Consider the following 21467-nt stretch of genomic DNA (forward strand, 5'->3'; position numbering starts at 1 on the left):
AAGACTTTCCAGCTTCTCAGACTTCTTTCAAAATGCAGCTTAAATCTTCTGCAGGAGACCTTTTCCTCTAGCTGCTAGTGCTTTCCTATGTGTGTGTGTGTGTGTGTGTGTGTGTGTGTATGTGTGTATACACATATTTATGTGTATGTGTGTATATATGTACCATATATATTATATGCATATTATATATATATATGTATATACATCTATCTATCTCGATGTACATAGTTTCTCTCATTAGAATATGAACCATTGAGGACAGGCACTCATACTTTTACATTTCTTTGTATACCCAATACTTAGTGCATTGCCATGTACAAATAGGCACTTAATAAGGGCTTCTATACTATAAGATTCAATTCTTTTGGAAATGAATGCCTTTCTGTAGGGAATTAGATTATAGTAAGGTTCATTTCACTTCAAAAATCAATATTTAATATTAATTGAACACTGCTGATCCTGCTGTCCTCCTGGACATAGTCTCCTTCCTGAGTCTTTTTAGACTTATTGAATTGAATATATCTTTATTATTTTATTATTTATTTGTACTGGAACGAACTGACACCTGCCTATATAGAGTCTAGTCCAATTCAGTAAATATTTAAATGCTGTTGTACTATGTGTAATAAATGATAAAATGAAGCTACATTCAAGGGAGGGGGATTATACATATATACACTTAACATAAGGCAGAGTATGGCTAAAAAGGAGACGTGTCTAAGCAAAATGGTTTGAAAAATTTTGAGTAGATGTCGTTTCCATCTGATGGGATCATGAAAGGCTTCATGAAAAATGTGATACCTCAGTTGGGACTTGAAGGGACAGATTTTTAAAGGCAGATTTTCCATCTGGGTAACTGGGTATATGATGCTATGCCAGTAATAACCATTTTTATTGCCTCCATTTCTTCACCTTCTACTCTAAGCCTCTTATCTGGTATCCAACCAAACTACTCAGTTTACTAGCAATCTCTTAATTGTTTTTCTTACTCCTCAATCTTCTTGCAACATTTCACAGTGCTCCTGGTTGTTATTTTCCCTTGGTCTTTCAAACATTGCTCTTCTGGTTCTTCTGCTTGATTGCTTCTTAGCCTCCTTTATTACTTTATCATCCATATGCTATCTGCACCACAGAACTCATCCTGGACCTTCTATATATATATATATGCCTATATGTATATTTGTTTTTCTTCCTCATAGAATGTAATTACTTTAAAATGTACATGTGAAGATGATTGTTTCATTTGTGTTTGAAATCCAGTGCCTGGAAGGTAATGGATAGTTAATAAGTGCTCATTGATTGATATATGCTCCTTTTAATTCAATGATCCTCTCCATGCAAGTGACTTTGAAGCTAACCTATGGTCTTTAATTCTGTCTTGAGCTCCTGTTCTCCATTAACAGCTTACTGCTGAATAACTGCCCAGATATCCCATAGGTATCTCAAATGAAATGCACAAAATCAAATTCTCTAACTTTCCTTCTAAACCTCTCTTTATAATTTCTTATTTCACCTAGTTTTACAACTTTATTAACTATAAAGTGACTTCTGACTTTTCCCTTTTGACTTCCCCCTTTGACTTTTCCCTCTTTCTTATCTCTCATATCCAATCTGTCACCAAATCTTGTTGATTCTTTTTACACAAACCTAGTTCAGGCCAGCATTTCCTTTCACCTAAACAACCACAATAACCTTCTAATCTGTCTCTGCTTTTTTCTTAGTTGTCAGATTGATATTCATAAAACTAGATCTTACCATTTCAACCCCTACTAAGTAGACTCCAGTGACAACCTCTTGCCTCTGGGAAAATTTATTTTAATTCAATAAGCATTTAATAAGTTTCTTCTACACAAGGCCCTTCTTATTCATGTTTTCCTGTAGGCCCGTTCCTCAATTTTATTTACTACACACACACACACACACACATTTTTTTGAACTGACTTGCCTTTTCCCTCTACCCCTCTATGTAAGTTACATTATTTTTGTCTTTGTAGTCTCAATGCATATTGCAGTGTTGGTTCCTAAGTAGCTTGTTGAATTGGATTGAACATGAACATAAACAGAAGGGATGGACTGAGATGATACTTTTTTGTTGTTCAGTAATTTTTTTCAGTCATAACTTATTCCCTATGACACTTTTTGGGGTTTTCTTGGCAAAGATACTGGAGTTGTCTGTCATGGCTCATTTTATAGATAAGGAAACTGAGGCAAAAAGGATGAAGTGAATTGTTCAGGCTTAAACAAATAGTAAATGTCTGAGGTTGCATTTGGAAAAAGGAATCTTCCTACCTCCAGTTCCAGTACTTTATCGACTGTTCCACCTTGCTGCCTGAGTAGATAACTTACACACAAATAATTATAAAACTAAATGGAAACTCAGAGGATAATGGAATAGGTGACATTGATACTAGTTTTTGAAAAAAATAACATTTCAACAAGTCCTCAGGGGTAAGATATGCTAAAGGATACTCCAAGTGCAGAAAACAACTTAAGCAAAAACAATATCAATTTACTTTTACAAATGTGCAAATAACTTAATCTAGTTGTGATGATAGTGTACAGAAGAGCCAAGAAGTTTGAAGAGAGGATCAGCTTTTATAGCTACTAGAAATCCCATTCCAATAAGTGGCTACAATGTGTGAAGTACTTCAGCATACAAAAACATAATGGCTGGGGGGAGGGAACTCATCCATCAGGTAGCTTATAATGCTGCTGGGACTAGGCAGGTAGAATATGATTTAACATATGGATAAATATTTCCCTGATAATTTAGGGAGAAAGTGTTAGCAAGTTTAGGAATCAGAAATAGCTTTATGCACATGTCCTGAGCCTTGAAGAAATTTAGGAATTCTCTGAGGAGGAAGTGCATTCCAGGCATGGATGTAAATGCCTGTGAAAGGCTCAGAGGTGGGAAATATAAAAATTCCAAGTTCAGGAAATTGCAGATGTCCACTTTGAGACATAGAGTATGTGAAAGGGGAGTGTTATGAAATAAGATTAAAAAGGTAAAATGGAGTCAAATTCTGAAGGGCTTTAAATTCCAAGCTAAGGAATTTGTATGTTATCTTTCATCAGGAGACTGACATACTAGATTTGTGTTTTAAGAAGATTATTTTTGCAGCTGTGTGTGGAGGATAGGAAAGGGAGACTCTAGAAGCTAGGAGTCCAATTAGGAGATTCTTTAATAGTCAAGGGATCATAGAATCATAGATTTGAACTAGAATGCATTTTGGAGGTCATTGAGTCTCTTTTTTTTACAGATGAAGAATTTGAGGCCAAGAAGGGTTAAGCAACTTGCCCAAGGTCTAGGGTAGTTTCTCTGACTACATGTTTATCACTATTTTCACTTTACCATGCTGTCCGAATCATATGTGATTACCTGAAAGAAGATAGTGGCAACATCAATAGAGGGAAAAGAACTAATGGGAGAGATGTTATAAGGTAGAATCAACAAGACTTGTCAAATTGAGGGGTCAGCTAGGTGGTGCAGTAGATAGAGCACTGACCCTGAGTCAGGAGTACCTGAGTTCAAATCTAGTCTCAGACACTTAATAATTGCCTAACAAAGTGACCTTGGGCAAGTCTCTTAACCCCATGTCTTAAAAAAAAAGACTTGATAAATTGAATATTGGAGTGAGGGGAAAGGGAAAGGAGGATAAGAACTTTGGAGAGTAGAAAGATGGTACCTTTAACAGAAATAGTCAAGTTTGGAGAAAGGGGTGACTTTTACAGAGGAAGACCTAGTTCTTTTTGGACTTGCTGAGTTTGAGATACCTTTGGAATATTTAGGAGATAGTTGGAGATTGTGAAATAAAGCTTGAGAGACTAGGGCAAGCTATATAGATGGGAGCTGTTGGAGCAAGGGGATATAGAAAGAAAAGAAAAGGATAATCAGGACAGAGCTCTAGTGTACATTTCAGTTAGGAAACAAAAAATAAATGATCTACCAGGAGAGATTGAGAAGTTCTGACAAATAGGAGATGGGACAGGAGAGAGCAGCTTCATGAAAATCAAGAGAGAAGAGAGTATATAGAAGGTGGGGATGGGCAATCATATTTATTGAATGATACAGAGTATTATTCACAGAGGACAAAAAAAGATGAAAAAACAACCCATGTTCTCAAGGGTTCAAATGAGATCAAAGGGGAAACTAAGTCCTATCCAAAGATGAATAAGAAAAAAGGAACAAAAATATCTATTGAGGAAATATTCTGTAAGAAATCTATAAAGGAAGATCACTATAGGCATTTAAGGTACAACTCTTTTTTTTTTTAGGTTTTTTTGCAAGGCAAATGGGGTTAAGTGGCTTGCCTAAGGCCACACAGCCAAGTAATTATTAAGTGTGTGAGGTTGGATTTGAACTCCAGGTACTCCTGACTCCCAGGTCAGTGCTCTATCCACTGTACCACCTAGCCACCCCACAACACATATTTTTTTAGTTTTCTCTCTTTCCCCTCTCGCAGTCTCTTTCTTTCTCCTTCCTTCCTTCCTTCCTTCCTTCCTTCCTTCCTTCCTTCCTCCCTCCCTCCCTCCCTCCCTCCCTCCCCTCAAATACACAGATACACATACACATACACAGTTTTTTTATTCCCAAATGAGACTCTATGAAATTTGTTTTCTTAACAAAGAAGTTAGATTTATTTATTTATTTATTTTAGGGTGGGGTTTTTTTGCAAGGCAAATGGGGTTAAGTGACTTGCCCAAGGCCACACAGCTAGGTAATTATTAAGTGTCTGAGGCTGGATTTGAACTCAGGTACTGACTCCAGGGCTGGTGCTCTATTCACTGCTCCACCTAGCCACCCCAAGAAATTAGGTTATTTAAGCTATGAACAAAGTCCTGTCATTAAGTGTAAAAATAACTGCTTATGATTGCTTATTGTGCAATTGAGTTAAACAAAAGTCAAAGGAAATAGAAAACTTAAGGGAAAAAGGAATATTCTGAGGGCTGTTTCCTGTTGATAACTTATGGTTTATGGTACCCAGCAGTCTCAGTTTATATGAACATAGTTTTTTGCTTATTTTATATTATTACAATAATCTTGTAATAATATAATATAATAAAATAATATAATCTTATAAACCCTGCTTCCCCCAAAAATGTTGAGAAATCTCAAGAATAGTGAGAGAGAGAAAAAAAAGTGCACTTCAGTCTGTGTTCAGATTCCAGTCGCTCTGTCTCTGGGATGAGTTGCCTTCCCCATCATAGCCACCAGAGAAATTGCTTCAATATTTTTCCCACAGTTACTATCACTAGTTGTATTTCCCTCCACTCTATTCTTCCCCACTCTAATTTATTCTATTCTCTCTTTCTCTCCTTTCATCCTGTCCCTGTTCAAAAGTGTATTGTATCTGAGTACCCTCTGCCACGATCTTCCCTCTCTTCTATCACCATTCTCCCCTTCCCCCGTTCCCCCTCATCCCATCCCATCCCTTTCCTTTCATTTTTCTCCAGGGTAAGATAGATTTCTATACCCTATTAAGTAAATATCTTATTTCCTCTCTGAGCCATTTCTGATGAGAATGAAGGCTCACTCATTCCTCCTTGCCTTCCCCCTTATAAAAGCTTTTTTTTTCTTGACACTTATGTGAAATATCTTAGTCCCTTCTTCCTCTCCTATCTCTTCCTCCCAGTACATTCCTTTTTCACCCATTGACCATCTTTTTGCTATATTATATCATTATATTCAGCTCCTTCCTGTGCCTTGTCTATATGTGCTCCTTCTAACTGCTCTTATAAATGAGAAAGTTCATATGAGTTATCAGTATCTTCTTCCCATGCAGGAATACAAACAGTTCAATATCATTAAGTTCCTCATAGTTAGTCCTTCTTTTTCACCTCCTCTCTGGTTCACCAGTGTCCTTGTACTTGAAGCTCAGACTTTCTGTTCAACTCTGGTTGTTTCAATAGGAAAGATTGAAAGTCTCCTGTTTCATTGAAAGTCCATCTTTTCTTCCGAAGGAGGATGTTCTGTTTTGCTGGGTAGTTGATTCTCGGCTGTAAACCAAAAATCTATTGCCTTCTGGAATATCATATTCCAGGCCCTACAGGCCCTTAATATAGATGCTGCCAGATCATGTGTAATCCTGACTATAGAGCCATGGTAGCTGAATTGTTTGTTTCTGGCAGCTTTTAGTATTTTCTCTTTCACTTGGGAGTTTTGGAGTTTGGTTATAATATTCCTAGGATTTTTTTCTTTTTGAGATCTCTTTTAGGAGGTGATTGGTGAATTTCTTCAATTTCTATTTTACCCTCTGCTTCTAGGATCTCAGGGCAATTTTGCTATTTTATTTCTTGAAAAGTGAGGTCTAGGCTCTTTTCCTGGTCATGACTTTCAAGTAGCCCAATACTTTTTAAATTATCTCTTCTGGATCTGTTTTCAAGGTCAGTTGTTTTTTCAATGGGATATTTCACATTTTCTTCTATTTTTTGTTTTTTTTTTTTTTGGTATAGTTTTATTTCTTCCCGAGTTCTCACAAAGTCATCAGCTTCCTTTAGTTCCATTCTGCATTTGAAGGAGTTCTTTTCTTCAGAGAGCTTTTTTATCTCCTTTTCCAGCTGGCCACTTCTGCTTTTTAAGGCATTCTTCTCCTCATTTGCCTTTTTTGTGTTGGCTTTTTCCATTTGGCCTAAACTGGGTTTTAACATATTATTTTCTTCAGTATTTTTTGTATTTCTTTCACCAAGTTGCTGACTTGGTTTTCATGATTTATCTGCATTGTTCTCATTTCTCCTCCCAATTCCTCTACCTCCCTTAATTGCTTTTCAAAGTCTTTTTTGAGCTCATCCATAGCTTGAGCCCATTTTCTGTTTCTCTTGGAGGCTTGGATACAAAAGCTTTGATTTTTTTTTTTTTGTCATCTGAGTATGTATTTTGGTCCTTCATGGGACCAAAGTAAATTTCCATGGTCAGATTCTCCTTTTTCCTGTTGTTTGCTCATTTCCTCAGCCTATGACTGATTTCCCACACTTCTAAAGCTTTGGGGGGGGGGTTGGGACAACCCACAGGGACCTTAATTCCTCCAAGGTCTTAAGAGAGACTCTGAGTGCTTTCTTGCCTGTGTTCAGGACCTCCCCTCTGCCCTGGAGCTGTGAGGAGGGTGTCTGCTTGGCTATGGCAGTGTGGTGGGGGCCCAGACTGCATGCAACCCAGATCTGAGTGTGGGCAAACAGCTGAGTCCTGCCCCAGGGAGAGCAGAGAAATTTCTGCAGTCTCCCCTGCAGGGCTGATCTGAGGTTGGTGCTCCATACTCATTCTCGTGTGGCAGAGTTTTCTCACCATCCCTTATGACTGTCCCTGATAATCCCTGGACCAAGAGCTCTGGAAACTGCCCCCTCTGTCACAGACCCAGGTGCCCAGCCTGGCTGTGCTGTGCTACAACTGTACTGCAACTTTTTCCAACCCCCAATCCCAGTGGAACAGACCTTTCCTGTGGAACTTCTAAGTTGTCTTGTACTGGGATATTGTATCACTCTGTCTTTCTGTGGGTTCTCCTCCTCTAAATTTTGACTAGAGTCATAATTTGATGACTTTTGGAGTTTTGGGGGGGGGAGCAAGTTTCTGGGAATTCCTGCCTTCATGTCATCTTGGCTCCACCCCCAGTGAATATAGTTTTTATTGTAAATTGCTTTCTTGCTGCATTATTGGATGTCTTAAATATTAGCAATGCTAGGATGAATAAAATAAAAAGGGAAATGAAATAAAAGGGAGGAAAATTCCTTTACTATTTGTTAAGACACCATTTCTAGCTTCCTGTTGTAACTCTATCATGTTAAAGAAAATAATAGAAAAAAAGGCATGAAGCCATACAGTGTCATTAGTTTGTTTCTACTGTAACTAGTAAATAAGTGGTGTAGTTATTTGCTGTGTATTGTGGAAGGATATGTACATGTGACAGTAGTACAGAATGTTTGGTACTCTAGGAAGCAATAGCCTATATAGCCTTATAATAGCCTTATAATCAAAAAGTAGAAAAAGATTTCCAGAGATAGGAATTGATTTTTGTTTGTACAAATGAAGTGAAGATTCATAGCAAATACTCCTACATATACTTTTATTAGCAACTAGATGCTTAAAAATATCTCTTGATTCACTAGCCAGGTGACAGTTTTTATTATTGTCCTGTGAACTCTTGTCTGAAATGACTTATTTGAATTGAGAATTGAGTCTAGCGAATTGTAGTTATACATATACATATACATCTATATATCTATATATCTATATCTATATCTATATCTATCTTCCCTATGGCCTGTCTTAGCAGAAGTGAAGATATAAGCCATAAAATTTTTTCTTAGGGTTATCTGGGCTTAATCCTGAAGTCCTGAAAATAAGTTTTCAAATCTTGGGGGTATGAAGTGTATAAAAAAGCATAAAAGTTATTTTGGTTTAGATAGTTATAATCAGGTAAAACCCTCCATTCTAGAAAACTTAAGTCGGAAATATTCCATAGCAAGAGAAAAGCAGTTGGGTGAAATTCTTATCTATATAACATTTTGACATGTTTTGTTTGGCCATTTTTATTTTTAATTTCTAGGCATTCCCTAGTGGCAGAAATCACATTGCTGTTTTTGATCACTTATTTGTGATATGGTAGTAAAAATACTGCCAATGAAAACTTTTAAGTGTTCATGTCAAAAGAAGGTTTTAGAATTGGACAAAGATTACTTTTCTCCCCCTCTCAAAGTCCATAGGATACTGTATCATATTTTTTTTCCTTGAAATTAAAAAAAGGAACTATGTAAATTGCTTGAAATGATATAATGTATAATGTAAAGAACACAGTAACATTTTTGTAATTTGATTTTGATATCTGTAACTATATGACTAAAGCAAAAGTAGTTCTGAAAGAATTTAAATTGTAGATACTGTGTTAAGACAAATCTATGTATGTTGAGTATTTTATTATTTTTAAACTTTATTGTTATTCAGTCATTTCTGAGGCATTATGGCCCCATTAGGAGTTTTCTTATCAAAAATATTTGGAGTGGTTTGCCATTTCCTCCTCCAGCTCATTTTTCAGATGAGGAAATTGAGGCAAAATGTTAAGTGACTTACCCAAGGTCACATAGTTTTTATGTGTTGGAGGCCAGATTTGAATTTAGAAAGATTCTGTCTCCAGCACTCTATCTTAGCAGCTATTAAAAAAAACAACCTGGCCTTATCATTTTTCAGGGTTATGTTTTTTTAATTGTAAAGTATCTGTTATTTAAAAACAGAACAAACAAAAAAACTTATAATATTCTCCTGACAATGTTTTCTTAATGTTTTGAAAAGTTGGTCCTATATCTTCAAGAAAGTATCCTATGAAGGACACAGTAAGGTGGCACAGTGGATAGAATACCAGCCCTGGAATCTGGACCTGAGTTAAAAAAAAAGCCTCAGACATTCAATAATTACCTTACTGTGTGACCTTGGGGAAGTCACTTAACCCCATTATTTTTGCAAAAACCAAAGAAAAGAAAGTATCCTATGATACAGTTTCTCAGTAAAAAAAAAGAAACTTCAATATAGCAGTTTTTAAAAAAGGATTATGAGATCCCAATTAACTTTTTTTCACACTGATCTTGACTTTAAGCCTATTCAGAATTGAAAGTTCTCAGTTTATAAATTAACATGCCAAATGTATGTTTATATAGAGTTTAAAAAAAATCTAATAAATTTTGTTTTCTTTTTTATTTGTAGGAAACGAGACTATGAAGGCTATTTATGTTGCCTGTTACTGCCTGCAGAAGCCCGAAGTTCTGCTTTTGCATTGAGAGCCTTCAATGTGGAACTGGCTCAGGCTGGTATTAAAATAATTAAAATAGTTAACTGAAAATGTCAATGTTTGAGTTTAAGGTTGAAGTCTGTATAATATAAAGAAAACTAGTTATATATTAAATAATTAACAATTAGTGTTTCTAAGATATCATAGAAGGTTTGTTTTTCTTAATAAATATTATTTTAAAATTACTTAGATGCTAAACCTTTGAAGTAAAGGTAATTTTAAGAACCCATCTCAAATTTTCAGTGGTAAACTTCCAGTTCTATACATCCCAGTTTTGGAACTTTTTTTTTTAGGTTACCTTTTTTCTAATATTTAAAGGTGAAAAAGAAATAATAGAAAAACCATAGAGATAATATGGTTTACTTGTCCATTTGTATAATATAAAATTAATGTCATTGTTGAGTATTAGGAAATAATTGCACCAGTCCCTTTTATATATTTATTTGTCTTTCTAAAACATCAAATGTCTTATCTTTGGTAAGACTGTATCTTTGCATGTAAAGAGAATATTGAAGATCATTCTTTAGGTCAGAAGTGTTAAACATGCAACCCAGATTAAATATTATTGAGGAATATTTAACAAAATACAAAAAATAGATAATATTACATTTTAAAATCAAATCAGTATGCAGCCTATAGGGACCCTAATGTTCCATTTAATGACTCTCATTTCTATTTGAACTTGATACCAACAATCTAGATAGAGAAATTCAGGCCATACAATATTATTCTTTCTGTATTTTTCCATGTTATTCTTTCTATCTAGAATGCTGTCCTTTTTCTTTTATGCCTGTTCTTCAAAGTCTAGATAGGTACCTATCCTTTTCTATTAAAGCTGCTTTTTTTTTTTAATTTTCCAAGGCAAATGGGGTTAAGTGGCTTGCCCAAGGCCACACAGCTAGGTAATTATTAAGTGTCTGAGGTTGCATTTGAACTCAGGTACTCCTGACTCCAGAGCTGGATCCATTGTGCCACCTAGCCGCCCCCTGCTCCTTTTTTTTAAATATCAGTGAGCTTTTAAACAATTTTTTCATTTTCAGTTCTATATTCTCTCCTTCCTTTATTTTTTGAGATGGCAAGAGATAGGATACCCATTATATATAGGAAGTCATTTAAAACTTATTTCCATTTTAGCTATATTGTAAAAGAAAAATAAAATGAAAAAATAAATATTTTATTCTGTGCTCAGAGTTCATCGGTTTTCCTTCTGGAGGTGGTTAATATTTTTCTTTGCTAATGCTTTGGAAATGTTGTGCATCACCATTATTGATTATAGTATATAGGTTTTTCCGCAGTTGATTATTGTTACAATATTGCCATTACTATGTACAATGTTCTTCTAGTTCTGCTCATTTTGTATCAGCTTATATGTCTTCCCAGATTTTTCTGAAACCATTGCCTTTGTTATTTCTTAGAGCACAATTTTGTGACCACACTAGTTAATAGTAATTTTTTTTGGATACTTATAATACTTATTATCAATGTTAGAGCTTAATCTTACCAATTAGTTACATTTTGTTTCTTATTATTTCTTGTCTAATTCTAGTGTAAACTCTTTGAGAATCTTTCATAGCACTCTTATTTTATAATATTCATTGTACCTTGTAAATATTAGGGACTCATTATAATTTTGTTGATCAAATTATAATCTGTTTCATATTTATAAGTCTTAGTTTCTCTGCTAGATGTGAGAAGTCTAGAAAGATTTAGAGAAAGGATTGTAGCCATGACCTCTGACTTCAGGTGTCCTGTGCCTTTCTACTACATGATGCTGCTTCTGTGTCTGAAATCTGCCATTTAATTGATCTTTAACTACAAGTTTTTCAGAATTGTTTGAGGTTTAGAAAACTCAAGCAAACTTGCCCATGGGCTCAGTCATTTATTAAGTAGTATAATGTGCCAGACTTTATGCTAAGTGCTGGGCATACAAAAAAGGCAAAAGACAAACACTTCCTTTAAGGAACTTACAGTGAATGAGTGGAGGGAGACAACATTCAAATAAATATATACAGAGCACAGGAAATAGTGAAACAAAATGAAGGTATTAGCTTTAGGAGTGATTAGGGAAGGTTTTCAGTAAAAGAAGGGATTTTAGTTGGAACTTAAAGGAAGTTAGGGTATTTAGTAGACAAAGTTGATGATAGAGAGCATTTCAGAATTGGGTAATGTCAGAGAAAAGTCCCAGAACTGTGGGATGGGGTATTTTATTCATGGAATGACCAGAAGACCAGTGTTACTAGATCAAAGACTACATGTTAGGGAGTAAAGTGTAAGAAGAATGGAAAAGTAGGAGGGGACTACAATGTGAAGGGCTTTGATATGGCATCACACAAAGTCACACAGAAAGCTTCAAAGCGGGTAGATTTGAACCTAGATCCAGGTCCCTCACTCTCTCCCTGGGTCATTCTACCTCAGTTTTACTTTGCTGTATGCATGTATGTTTTTAATTTTCATAATGCTTAATGATGCTAAGGCAAAGTACATAGTAGGTTTTCAAGTATTTATTGAATCTAATTTTGCCTTAACTTAGAAAATTGAATTATCTAGATCATAATTTTGTTCTTTAATTCTTTTTTCATATAAACCAGCATAATATACCAAGATAATAAACTGAAGTTTTGTTTAGAAATTTCTTGATACTCCCTCACCTTTTGTGAACTAAAGGTGAGATACTTCACTTTTCATTACTTATAAATATATTCATTCAAATTAAGTGTGAAAGAAAGATAGACTAGAGAGTTAATGAGCCCAGAGATGAAGGTCACTTTATTTATTCATTCATTTATTTATTTACTTACTTACCTGCTCATTTATTTATTTATTTGCTTAGTTATTTGTTTATCTATCTATCTATCTATCTATCTATCTATTGATTTATTTTAGGTTTTTGCAAGGCAAATGGGGTTAAGTGGCTTGCCCAAGGCCACACAGCTAGGTAATTATTAAGTGTTTGAGATCTGATTTGAACCCAGGTACTTCTGACTCCAGGGCCGGTGCTTTATCCACTATGCCACCTAGCCACCCCCTTGAAAGTCACTTTATCAATATTTTCTTATTCTTGCAAAAAGATGTGTATTGCCAGTAAATTGTTATAATTGCAAAAGTTACTAAAGGACGCTTATTAGATATCACAACAACAATAACATTGATAATATTTGACAGTTTTATAACATTTTCTATGTGCCAGACACTGTGCTAAGTATTTTAAAATTATTATCTAATTTGATTCTTACAATAACCCTGGGAGGTAGGTGGTATTATTCCTATTTTATAGATGAAGAAACTGAGGCAAACACAGGTTAAATGATTTGCCCAAGATCACACAGTGAATAAGAGTCTGAAGCTGGATTTGAACTTAGGCCTTCCTGATTCTAGGCCTGTGCTCTATATTCTGTACCATCTAGCTGCTAATTTATTCCTTATCATTCAGTTTAGCAAAGACCATGTTACTTGTTATTGATAGAGATTTTTAAAGAAATAAGTGGTTTATAGTAGCTATACATGTGCCTATCTGGGATCTACATGTTTTCTTAAGCCCTGTCAGTCATATGACCTGGGATTTCTTTTTTTTCTTTTTGTCTAGACTTGTGTTTTTAGCAATGTCTGGCACTTCTAGTAAATGCTTATTCTGTGCTTTATTATCTAAGAAAGCTGCTTGAACCTTAGGAAGTTCAGTGACTTGTCCATTGTACATATAATACATGTAGTCATTTTAAACATATTTCTATATTAGTCATGTTGTGAAAAAAGAATCAGAATAAAGGGGAAAACCATGAGAAAGAAAAAATCAAAAAAAATTATAAAAATTGAAAATTTTGTGCTTTGGTCTGTATTAAGATTCCATCATTTTTCTCTGGATGCATGTGACATTTTCCATCACAAGTCTTTTGGAATTGTCCAGAAGGAAAATTGTACTGTTGAGAAGAGTGAAGTCTATCATATTTGGTCATCATATAATATTGCTGTTGCTATATACAATGTTTTGGTTCTGCTTACCTCAGCATTGATTCATTTAAGTCTTCTCAGGTTTTTCTGAAATCTGCCTGCTCATGATTTCTTACTGAACAATAGTATTCCATTGAATTCATATATATCGTATGGCTTGTTCAGCCATTCCCCAATTGATGGGTATAGAATAGGATTTTTTCCCCACCAATTTTAAATGATATGTAATGCCAAATGTTAATTATTTGCTAGTAATATCTCTGAATTTATGAAAAAAGAGATGTTTGTTTTAATCAGGTGCCTGGAATAGGCATTTGGTGAATTGTATACACTGAGGCATTACTTAAATTTTTCATTGACAGTAGAACCTGCTGTTTGTTTTAAAATGTCATCTTACCCCTTCTTGTCTTCTCTTTTTCACTCCCTCAAAATTAATATTCACCCTAGGGTTAGAAATAAATGAAAATTAGAAAAGCTAGGGATATCTGGAGAGAGGTGATAAGGATCCTTGCTGCTAGGTTGCCCCTCCAGTGTTTCCTTGATGCCAGAGGCAAAGGTGAAATTCTGTGCTGGCTAGACTTTTGGGTTCTCAAGATCTGATAGGGAGACTTACTCTGTTACAAGCAAGGGATGAGTTGTACCCACAATAAATTGCAGGATTGCTGATCTCCCTTTCTTGTTGCTACTTATCTCAGATAAGTTTTGTTGTTGCAACTCAAGGGCACAAAGTGAGTGGGTTGAGTTCTTGCCTTGGATACATTTTATTTTTAAACTTTTACTTTGCAACTGTAGTTTAGCACATGGTATGTTAAAGTCTACAACAAAGCTATCACAATGTAGGAAGATTTGTGAGAACAATATTAAAGATAACAGATAAATTATAGATAAGACATTATAGGTTTAAATCACTAAGTAGCCTTCTTTAGGCCCTCCTTCATCATTGATGTTTTATCCACAGATCCTTCCTAAATACTCAGCTCCTTGAAATGCCATTCCTTACTTTCTTCCTCCAGTTCAAGCCTGTCCCTTATTGGATCTATGAGGATTATCAGTGAATTGAGGACTGCATCTGGATCAGCAAGAACCAAGTGCAAAGCCTCCAACTACTGTTTGCCTTGGTTTACTCTCCTCTAAAGTGATGAGGATAATAATAATTGTGACAATTGAAGGAGTGATGATGTTTTTGAAGGCTTAGCACAATGCCTACCACTGAAGTACTTTGGTGTAGAGATAATTCTCCCCTTCCTCTACTCTGTGGTCCTTTTCTTTTTGGACATTGCATTAATCTATTGGATTTCTGGTCCAAACTGCTTCCAGAGTAGCTACCATCTGTCTTGGTCATCAGTCATTAAATATTTATTAGGTGCCTACTTTGTGCCACATTGTGCTTAATGCTGATGGTACAAAGACAAAAATGAAGTAGTACTATCTTTAAGGAGATTACAACTCCTCAGTCAAGTAACACAAATTTATCAAATAAATACAAAGTATTGATGTGAAACATAGAGGTGAGAATGGAATGTATTCTGGGTCTTTTGATTAGTCAGTGCAAAGTCAAAGAGATGCCAGATAATGTGGGTAAGGAAGAAAAAGGCCAATTTTTCTGGACCAGAGAATGTATGAAGGGGAGTAATGTATAATAAATCTGTAAACTTTGAGTAAAAACTTTAGAGTAAATAGAGATCTGCTGGAATTTATTGAGCTCATGAGTGATATGGTCAGATCTGCACTTAGGAAATCATTTTGGAAACAGTGGAGGCTGAATTAGAAAAAGGGGTTGGGAGACCTATTAAAAATTATTAGAGTAATCTAGACCAGAGGTGATGAGGACCTGAAATAAAGTGTAAGATATGTGAGTGAAGAAAAATTAGATGGATATGAAAGGTGTTTGGAAGAAGAAGAAGAAATGAAATTGTTTGGAAACTGATTAGATGAGATGAAGGAAAACACCAAGGTTGGGTGACTTGGAAGATTGTCCAGTATTGGGGAAATTTGGATGAAGAAAGTGATAGATTCAAGGGGAGAAAAAGTTCTGTTTTAAATGTGGAATTTGAGATGCCTCCAGGACATCCACTTTGAAATGTAAAATAAGCAGTTGGTGATATGGGACTACTTCTCAAGACAGAGGCTAGAAATTGATATTTAAAATCTTAATGTCATTTGAATAAAGAGAATAATTAAGTCCATAGGGACTAATTATTAATCTGTAAATATGGGACCATCAAGTGGGAAATGTTTAGACAAGATATGGTATACAAATGTGATAGAATAGTATTGTGCCATAAGAAATGATGAAGAAGGTTTCAAAAAGGAGGAAGATATATATGAACTAATACAAAGGGAAAAGCGTCTCCACAGGTGGAGAGAGAGAGAGAGAGAGAGACCGACCAATCATCCAATCATTTGTTCCTGGGAGATTACTATTTCCTCCCATTAAAACATTTAAGATACTTAATCATCTCACACTTAAATATTTGTTTTTTTTCCTCTCTCTCTCTCTCTCTCTCTCTCTCTTTTTTTTTTAAAGATTTTGCAAGGCAATGGGGTTAAGTGGCTTGCCGAAGGTCACACAGCTAGGTAATTATTAACTGTCTGAGGCTGGATTTGAACTCAGGTACTCCTGACTCCAGGGTCGGTGCCCTAGGCACAACCTAGCTGCCCTGTTTTTTTCTCTTTTTAAAATATTTAATTCAAAATTATTTTCAATTTTGAATTCTCTCACTTCTCCCTTCCCTCCCTTTGAGAGGGCAAGAAAAACAAAGCACATTACAAATAGGTGTAGTTATGCAAGATTAGTCATAGCAAAAAAAGAAAGGGAGAGAAGAAAACAGCTTCAGTTTGCACTTTGATTCTGTCCTTTTTTGTAAGTTTCTTTGAAATAGTGATTAGTCATTATGTTATAGTTGCTAAGTAATTCAAAGTTAACTTCACAACATTACTATTATTCTCTTGTTCTACTCAGTTCTTTTTAAACATTTTATTTTTAACCCTTTTTTTAACACTTAACACTTTTTAAAAAATTTTTCCAAATTTTCTCTTTCCCTTAACTCCCCTCTCTTTGAGATAGTAAACATCAAGTTTTCCTGGTTCTGCTCTTTTCTCTTTGTATTAGTTCATACATATCTTCCCCCTTTTTGAAACCTTCTCCATCATTTCTTATGGCACAATACTATTCTATCACATTTGTATACCATATCTTGTCTAGACATTTCCCACTTGATGGTCCCATATTTACAGATTAATAAATAAATCGCTAGGCTTCATTTTCAGTCCTCAGGCATATTTGAGATTTGATTTCTTGGTATATATTCACATATGTCTGAGAACCATACCAAACTATCAGTTGAACAGGTACACATTTGGTTTTCCTGAATAGTATTTTTTGCTAAAATCATCTATATAATGTAGTTGCTGTTCTGATCAGCTAAGGTGAGAGGATAGAGAGTAGTATTTTCTTACATGGGAGCTAGGTTGTTTTCTAGTGCCCAGGAAACCTTTGAAGCTGATAGTTCCATGGAACACAGTTTACCATTCCTTAGTGCTGTTACTTAGACTTTAAAATGTATTTACCAGCAGCTGGTAAATTCATGTTTCTGTCCACTACCCTAATTATAAAATATAGACTTAAGTGTTTTTTCTGCTAGAAAACAAAATAATCCAAAACTAAGGCTTTAGCTGACTAATAGTGATAAAAATTTAACTGATATGAATTTGAGGTGAAATCAGAAACACATGTGTAGCACCAATTCTAATTTTGACCTGAATCATTATCTGATTACCTCCACAGTTGCATGCTTAAATATTCCTTTAAATCATGAATTTATTGAAGTCTTAAACTTTCTTCATAGGTTAAAGACTCAATCTCTCAGAAAACAATTGGCCAAATGCGAATGCAGTTTTGGAAGACAGCCGTGGAAGATATATATTCTGACAATCCACCTCATCAGCCAGTAGCCATTGAACTATGGAAGGTGAAAAAAAAATCCTTTTTTTATTTTAGTTTTAACTGGAAGAAATTATTAGACTTCTATATGTTATTTGATAGTCCTTTATTATAAATTAGAATTTTGTGAAATTGCTAGCTTGAGATCTATTAAATGTGGCAAAGGGCTTCAAAACATCCATTGATGACAGCCTGAAATTAGCTTGAACATAAATTTGCTTCTCTTGTTATGCTTCTCACTAAGGAATATCAGCACAGAACTGGGTGAATGTTATTTTTTTAAGTATCACAGATGACTTATCTTCCAACTGCTTTCTCTGATAATCCATTGTGGTAATGAGGAGATACTGGGTTCTTGAGGTCTATACTAATCTGGCAGATTTTACCTAGGGATGTTCATGTCTGTGACTTGAGGACCAATTTGGCTAAGTTCAAAGTGACTCATCCCCAGAGATTGACTACAGGGTCATAAAATTTTAGGCATAGCATTTGAAGGCATTTAGCAGATGAAATAAGTTATTGAACTTGGTGGAGAGTGACCAGCAGACTGAGAAAGTTGAGGCCATGAGAACATGCCCTATGAGATCAGTTGAAGGAACTGGGCATTTTAAAATGTAGAAGAGAAGGTTTGGTATAGCTGTTTTTAAGTACTTAAAAGGCTGTCATAGGGAGAGACTTTTGGCTCTGGAGGCAAAGTTAGGAACAGTCAGTGGAACTTGCAGAAGGGCAAATTTAGTTTTAATATTTTTTAAAAGCCCAACAGATTTATCCAGAAGTTGAATGAGCTTCCATGGGAGGCTGTAGGGTCCTTCCCCTATTGAAGGTTTTCAAACAAAGGCTGAATAAGTGATTTTTGGATATGTTATAATGGGAATTCTTTTGGAAGTAGGAGTTGAACTAGATGACACCTGAGATCCTTTCACCTCCAAAATTCTGTGATTGTGCTCCAGGTACTTGGTTGTAGAATTTAAACTCTGGGAAACATTTTTTTTTTTTAGGTTTTTTTGCAAGGCAAATGGGGTTAAGTGGCTTGCCCAAGGCCACACAGCTAGGTAATTAATAAGTGTCCGAGACCAGATTTGAACCTAGGTACTCCTGACTCCAGGGCCAGTGCTTTATCCACTGCGCCACCTAGCCACCCCTGAGAAACATTTTTTACTCTCTGTTCATTATCATCTTTTATAAGCTTTCTATTCCATCCTTGACTTTGATAGGTTAAAATGTCAGTTTTTAAATGATATGATTAATTTGCTTTCATAATTGATTTGATACAGAAGTCACTTTATGCAGTTAATCAAAAGTATTCTAGATATCACATAAAGTAAATCCATGAGATCAGGTTCTATTAATAATTCTATGTCTATTTATATTCATTTCCAGTCATTTGAAAATTTCCACATTGAACCCCTTTGTGTTTTTGATGTTGTTCAGTCATGGCTAAATTCTACGTGACTTCATGGACCTATCCATTATGTTTTCTTTGTGAGGATATTGGGATGGTTTGCTATTTTCTTCTCCAGTTTTAGGCAAGAGTCAAGTGACTCACCTAGGATCATACAGCTAGTAAGTGTCAGACTTGAATTCTGTTCTTTTTAGTCTGACTCCAGACTCAGTACTCACTGTGCCAACTAACTGCACCTCCATGTGTACCATATTTAATACACAGAAACCCCAAGTTGATTAACTGTACAAGCTATGTAATGAGAAAGAAAATTCAAGTGACTTGTAATACTTCTAATGTTGTAACTAAAGTGTAATCAGAACTAGGCGTGTATTTTACAGTAGAAGCAATGTTGGCACAAATTTTCTCAGGTCTGATCACCATCAGGGGCAGGTCATAGTTCTGTTGCCTCACTAAGGAGTGGAATACTAGTTCTTTGATGGAAATTTGCTTTAGGAGGTTAATCCTTCTTATATCTGCCTTTCCTAGAAAGCTAAAAGTAGAAAATAAAACATTACCCTCTGTACCAGTTTATAGTTGCCAGCTATCAGGTTCTCTTTGGAGCAACTTAAACTGTAGTTGTGATTATTTCTTTAGCTTTCCATTGTGGCTAATTTTGAAGAATAATTGGTGGCATTTAGGGTAGTTAGTTGTACTGCCTAGGGGCACTTTTCATCTTTTCATCTGTAGCTGTCCAAAGCTTTTCTTTATTCTTTAGTAGAATGTCATATTTTCTTTGAAAGTGTAGCATAGAAGCACTGAAGATATGTCCAGCTAAATTCTTGCTCCTACCATTGTTTAATTCCTTCCTTGTAATTGAAGGAGTTCTGGATTAGAAGTCAGAAGATCTGGTATTGAATCCAGACCGTGCCACTTTCTAACTGTAATCTTGAACAAGTCATTTTAATTTCTTGCTCTGTATTCTTATCTTATAAAGTAGGGAAACTGTTTGCTCTGCCTATCTCAGAGGATTATTATGAAGATGAGGAAATATTTATGAAAGTGTGTCATAGACTGTAAAAATTTACATAAATTCATACGGAATTAGGAATAGAACAGCAATTATTACTTAATTGCTTTACATATTCCATATAGGAATTCCCCTATTGAATACATTTTGGTAGTGATTTGTGTATGAATTTAAGATTCCAGTTTAAGTTAATTTTGTATATTGAGAATTTTTAAATTCTCTTTCTGTACTTTTCCAAAGTTGTTTGCAATTGCTGTATTTTAAATTTGTTTTAAAAAATTTTTGTTTACTTCCTTCAAATGAAAACAGAACTATTGTAATTTGGGGTTAAACTAATGAATCCTAGACCAGTAGGAACTGAACCCATTTGGAAATATGTTCTTTCTCCCTCTCATAGTTGGATTACAGTGGGAGCTCTTGAAATGATGCTCATGGGTACCAATAACCATTGGATCATAGAGACTGGCACTACAGTTCCCTGGCAGGTTTTTGCCTATCCCACAACATACACAACTCCTTAACATATGTCATGAGCAGACTTTTTAAAATAAGAGATCAGTGATCTAGCTTTTAAAATTTATTTCTGACTGTGGGAAAATGCCAACCTATGAGTGTTAAAAATCTTAAATAAAGGAGTGCTCCAAAGGACTTAGCTTTGTCTACTGTTTGTCTAATCACTATGAGAATGTGTCAGTGAGACATTGACTTCAATGACAACCACTTAGAAAGCAATATTCCACAGTAAAGATGATGATGATGATCTTTGTTCTCAAAGAGGTCCCTGACAGATCATGGAGGTGATACTATGACAAGCACATGAATTGGATTTGAATAAGGAAGGGATGCTGTGCTAAATCACTAGCCTCACTTTCTCCTCCAGAACCATCTGGGTTCAGTGGCCAGATCTGAATCAGGATGACTGCATGTGACCCTAGATATAAGGCAATCCGAGTTAAATGACTTGCCAAGGGTCACAAATCAGTTTGAGGCTGGCTAATTTGAACTGTTCTCCTGACTCCAGGGCCAGTGTTCTCTCCACTGCGCCACCTAGCTGTCCTACAGTAAAGATAGATCAGGTTTGGAAAGAAGGACTATAAGTACATTTAGAAGAAGCGATAACTTTAAAAAAGTATTAGTTATCCAAGTAGTCTTTGGCTAGAAAATACTTAAGCTCCTTTTTATACCTAAACTGAAGTGATACATAATTCATATTTTTCTTTTGATTCTTTAGGATGTGCTATTTTCATTTTTAAGGAAGTAGTTTTGTCTTCAAAGAGACCATCTGTATATTTTAGAAGTGAAGTACTTAATAACTGGATAGCCTTAAAATACCAGCTACAGCGAAGCCAGGGGTGTATCAGGTAAATAAAAAAGCTTTTTATGGGGGGAGGGAGGAGT

The 21467-nt window shown here is 35.2% G+C and overlaps 1 protein-coding gene across 9 annotated transcripts in view; it reads left to right on the plus strand.

Moving 5' to 3' along the window:
• Positions 1-21467, plus strand: part of NDUFAF6 (NADH:ubiquinone oxidoreductase complex assembly factor 6) — a 117307-nt gene that overhangs the window by 53643 nt on the left and 42197 nt on the right. For 4 of the 9 annotated variants that reach the window (XM_074200291.1, XM_074200290.1, XM_074200292.1 and 1 more), the window contains 2 exons: positions 9686-9789; positions 17564-17686. In XM_074200291.1, the coding sequence (XP_074056392.1) occupies positions 9769-9789; positions 17564-17686 (144 nt within the window). In that variant the 5' untranslated portion in view covers positions 9686-9768. Of the gene's footprint in view, positions 1-9685; positions 9790-12361; positions 12435-17563; positions 17687-21335; positions 21431-21467 lie in introns of those variants that run through there. The other 5 variants (XR_012471366.1, XR_012471367.1, XM_074200289.1 and 2 more) reach the window with 3 other exon arrangements.

The sequence above is a fragment of the Macrotis lagotis genome, chromosome X (assembly GCF_037893015.1).
Source record: "Macrotis lagotis isolate mMagLag1 chromosome X, bilby.v1.9.chrom.fasta, whole genome shotgun sequence".
In the NCBI taxonomy this organism is placed as follows: domain Eukaryota; kingdom Metazoa; phylum Chordata; class Mammalia; order Peramelemorphia; family Peramelidae; genus Macrotis; species Macrotis lagotis.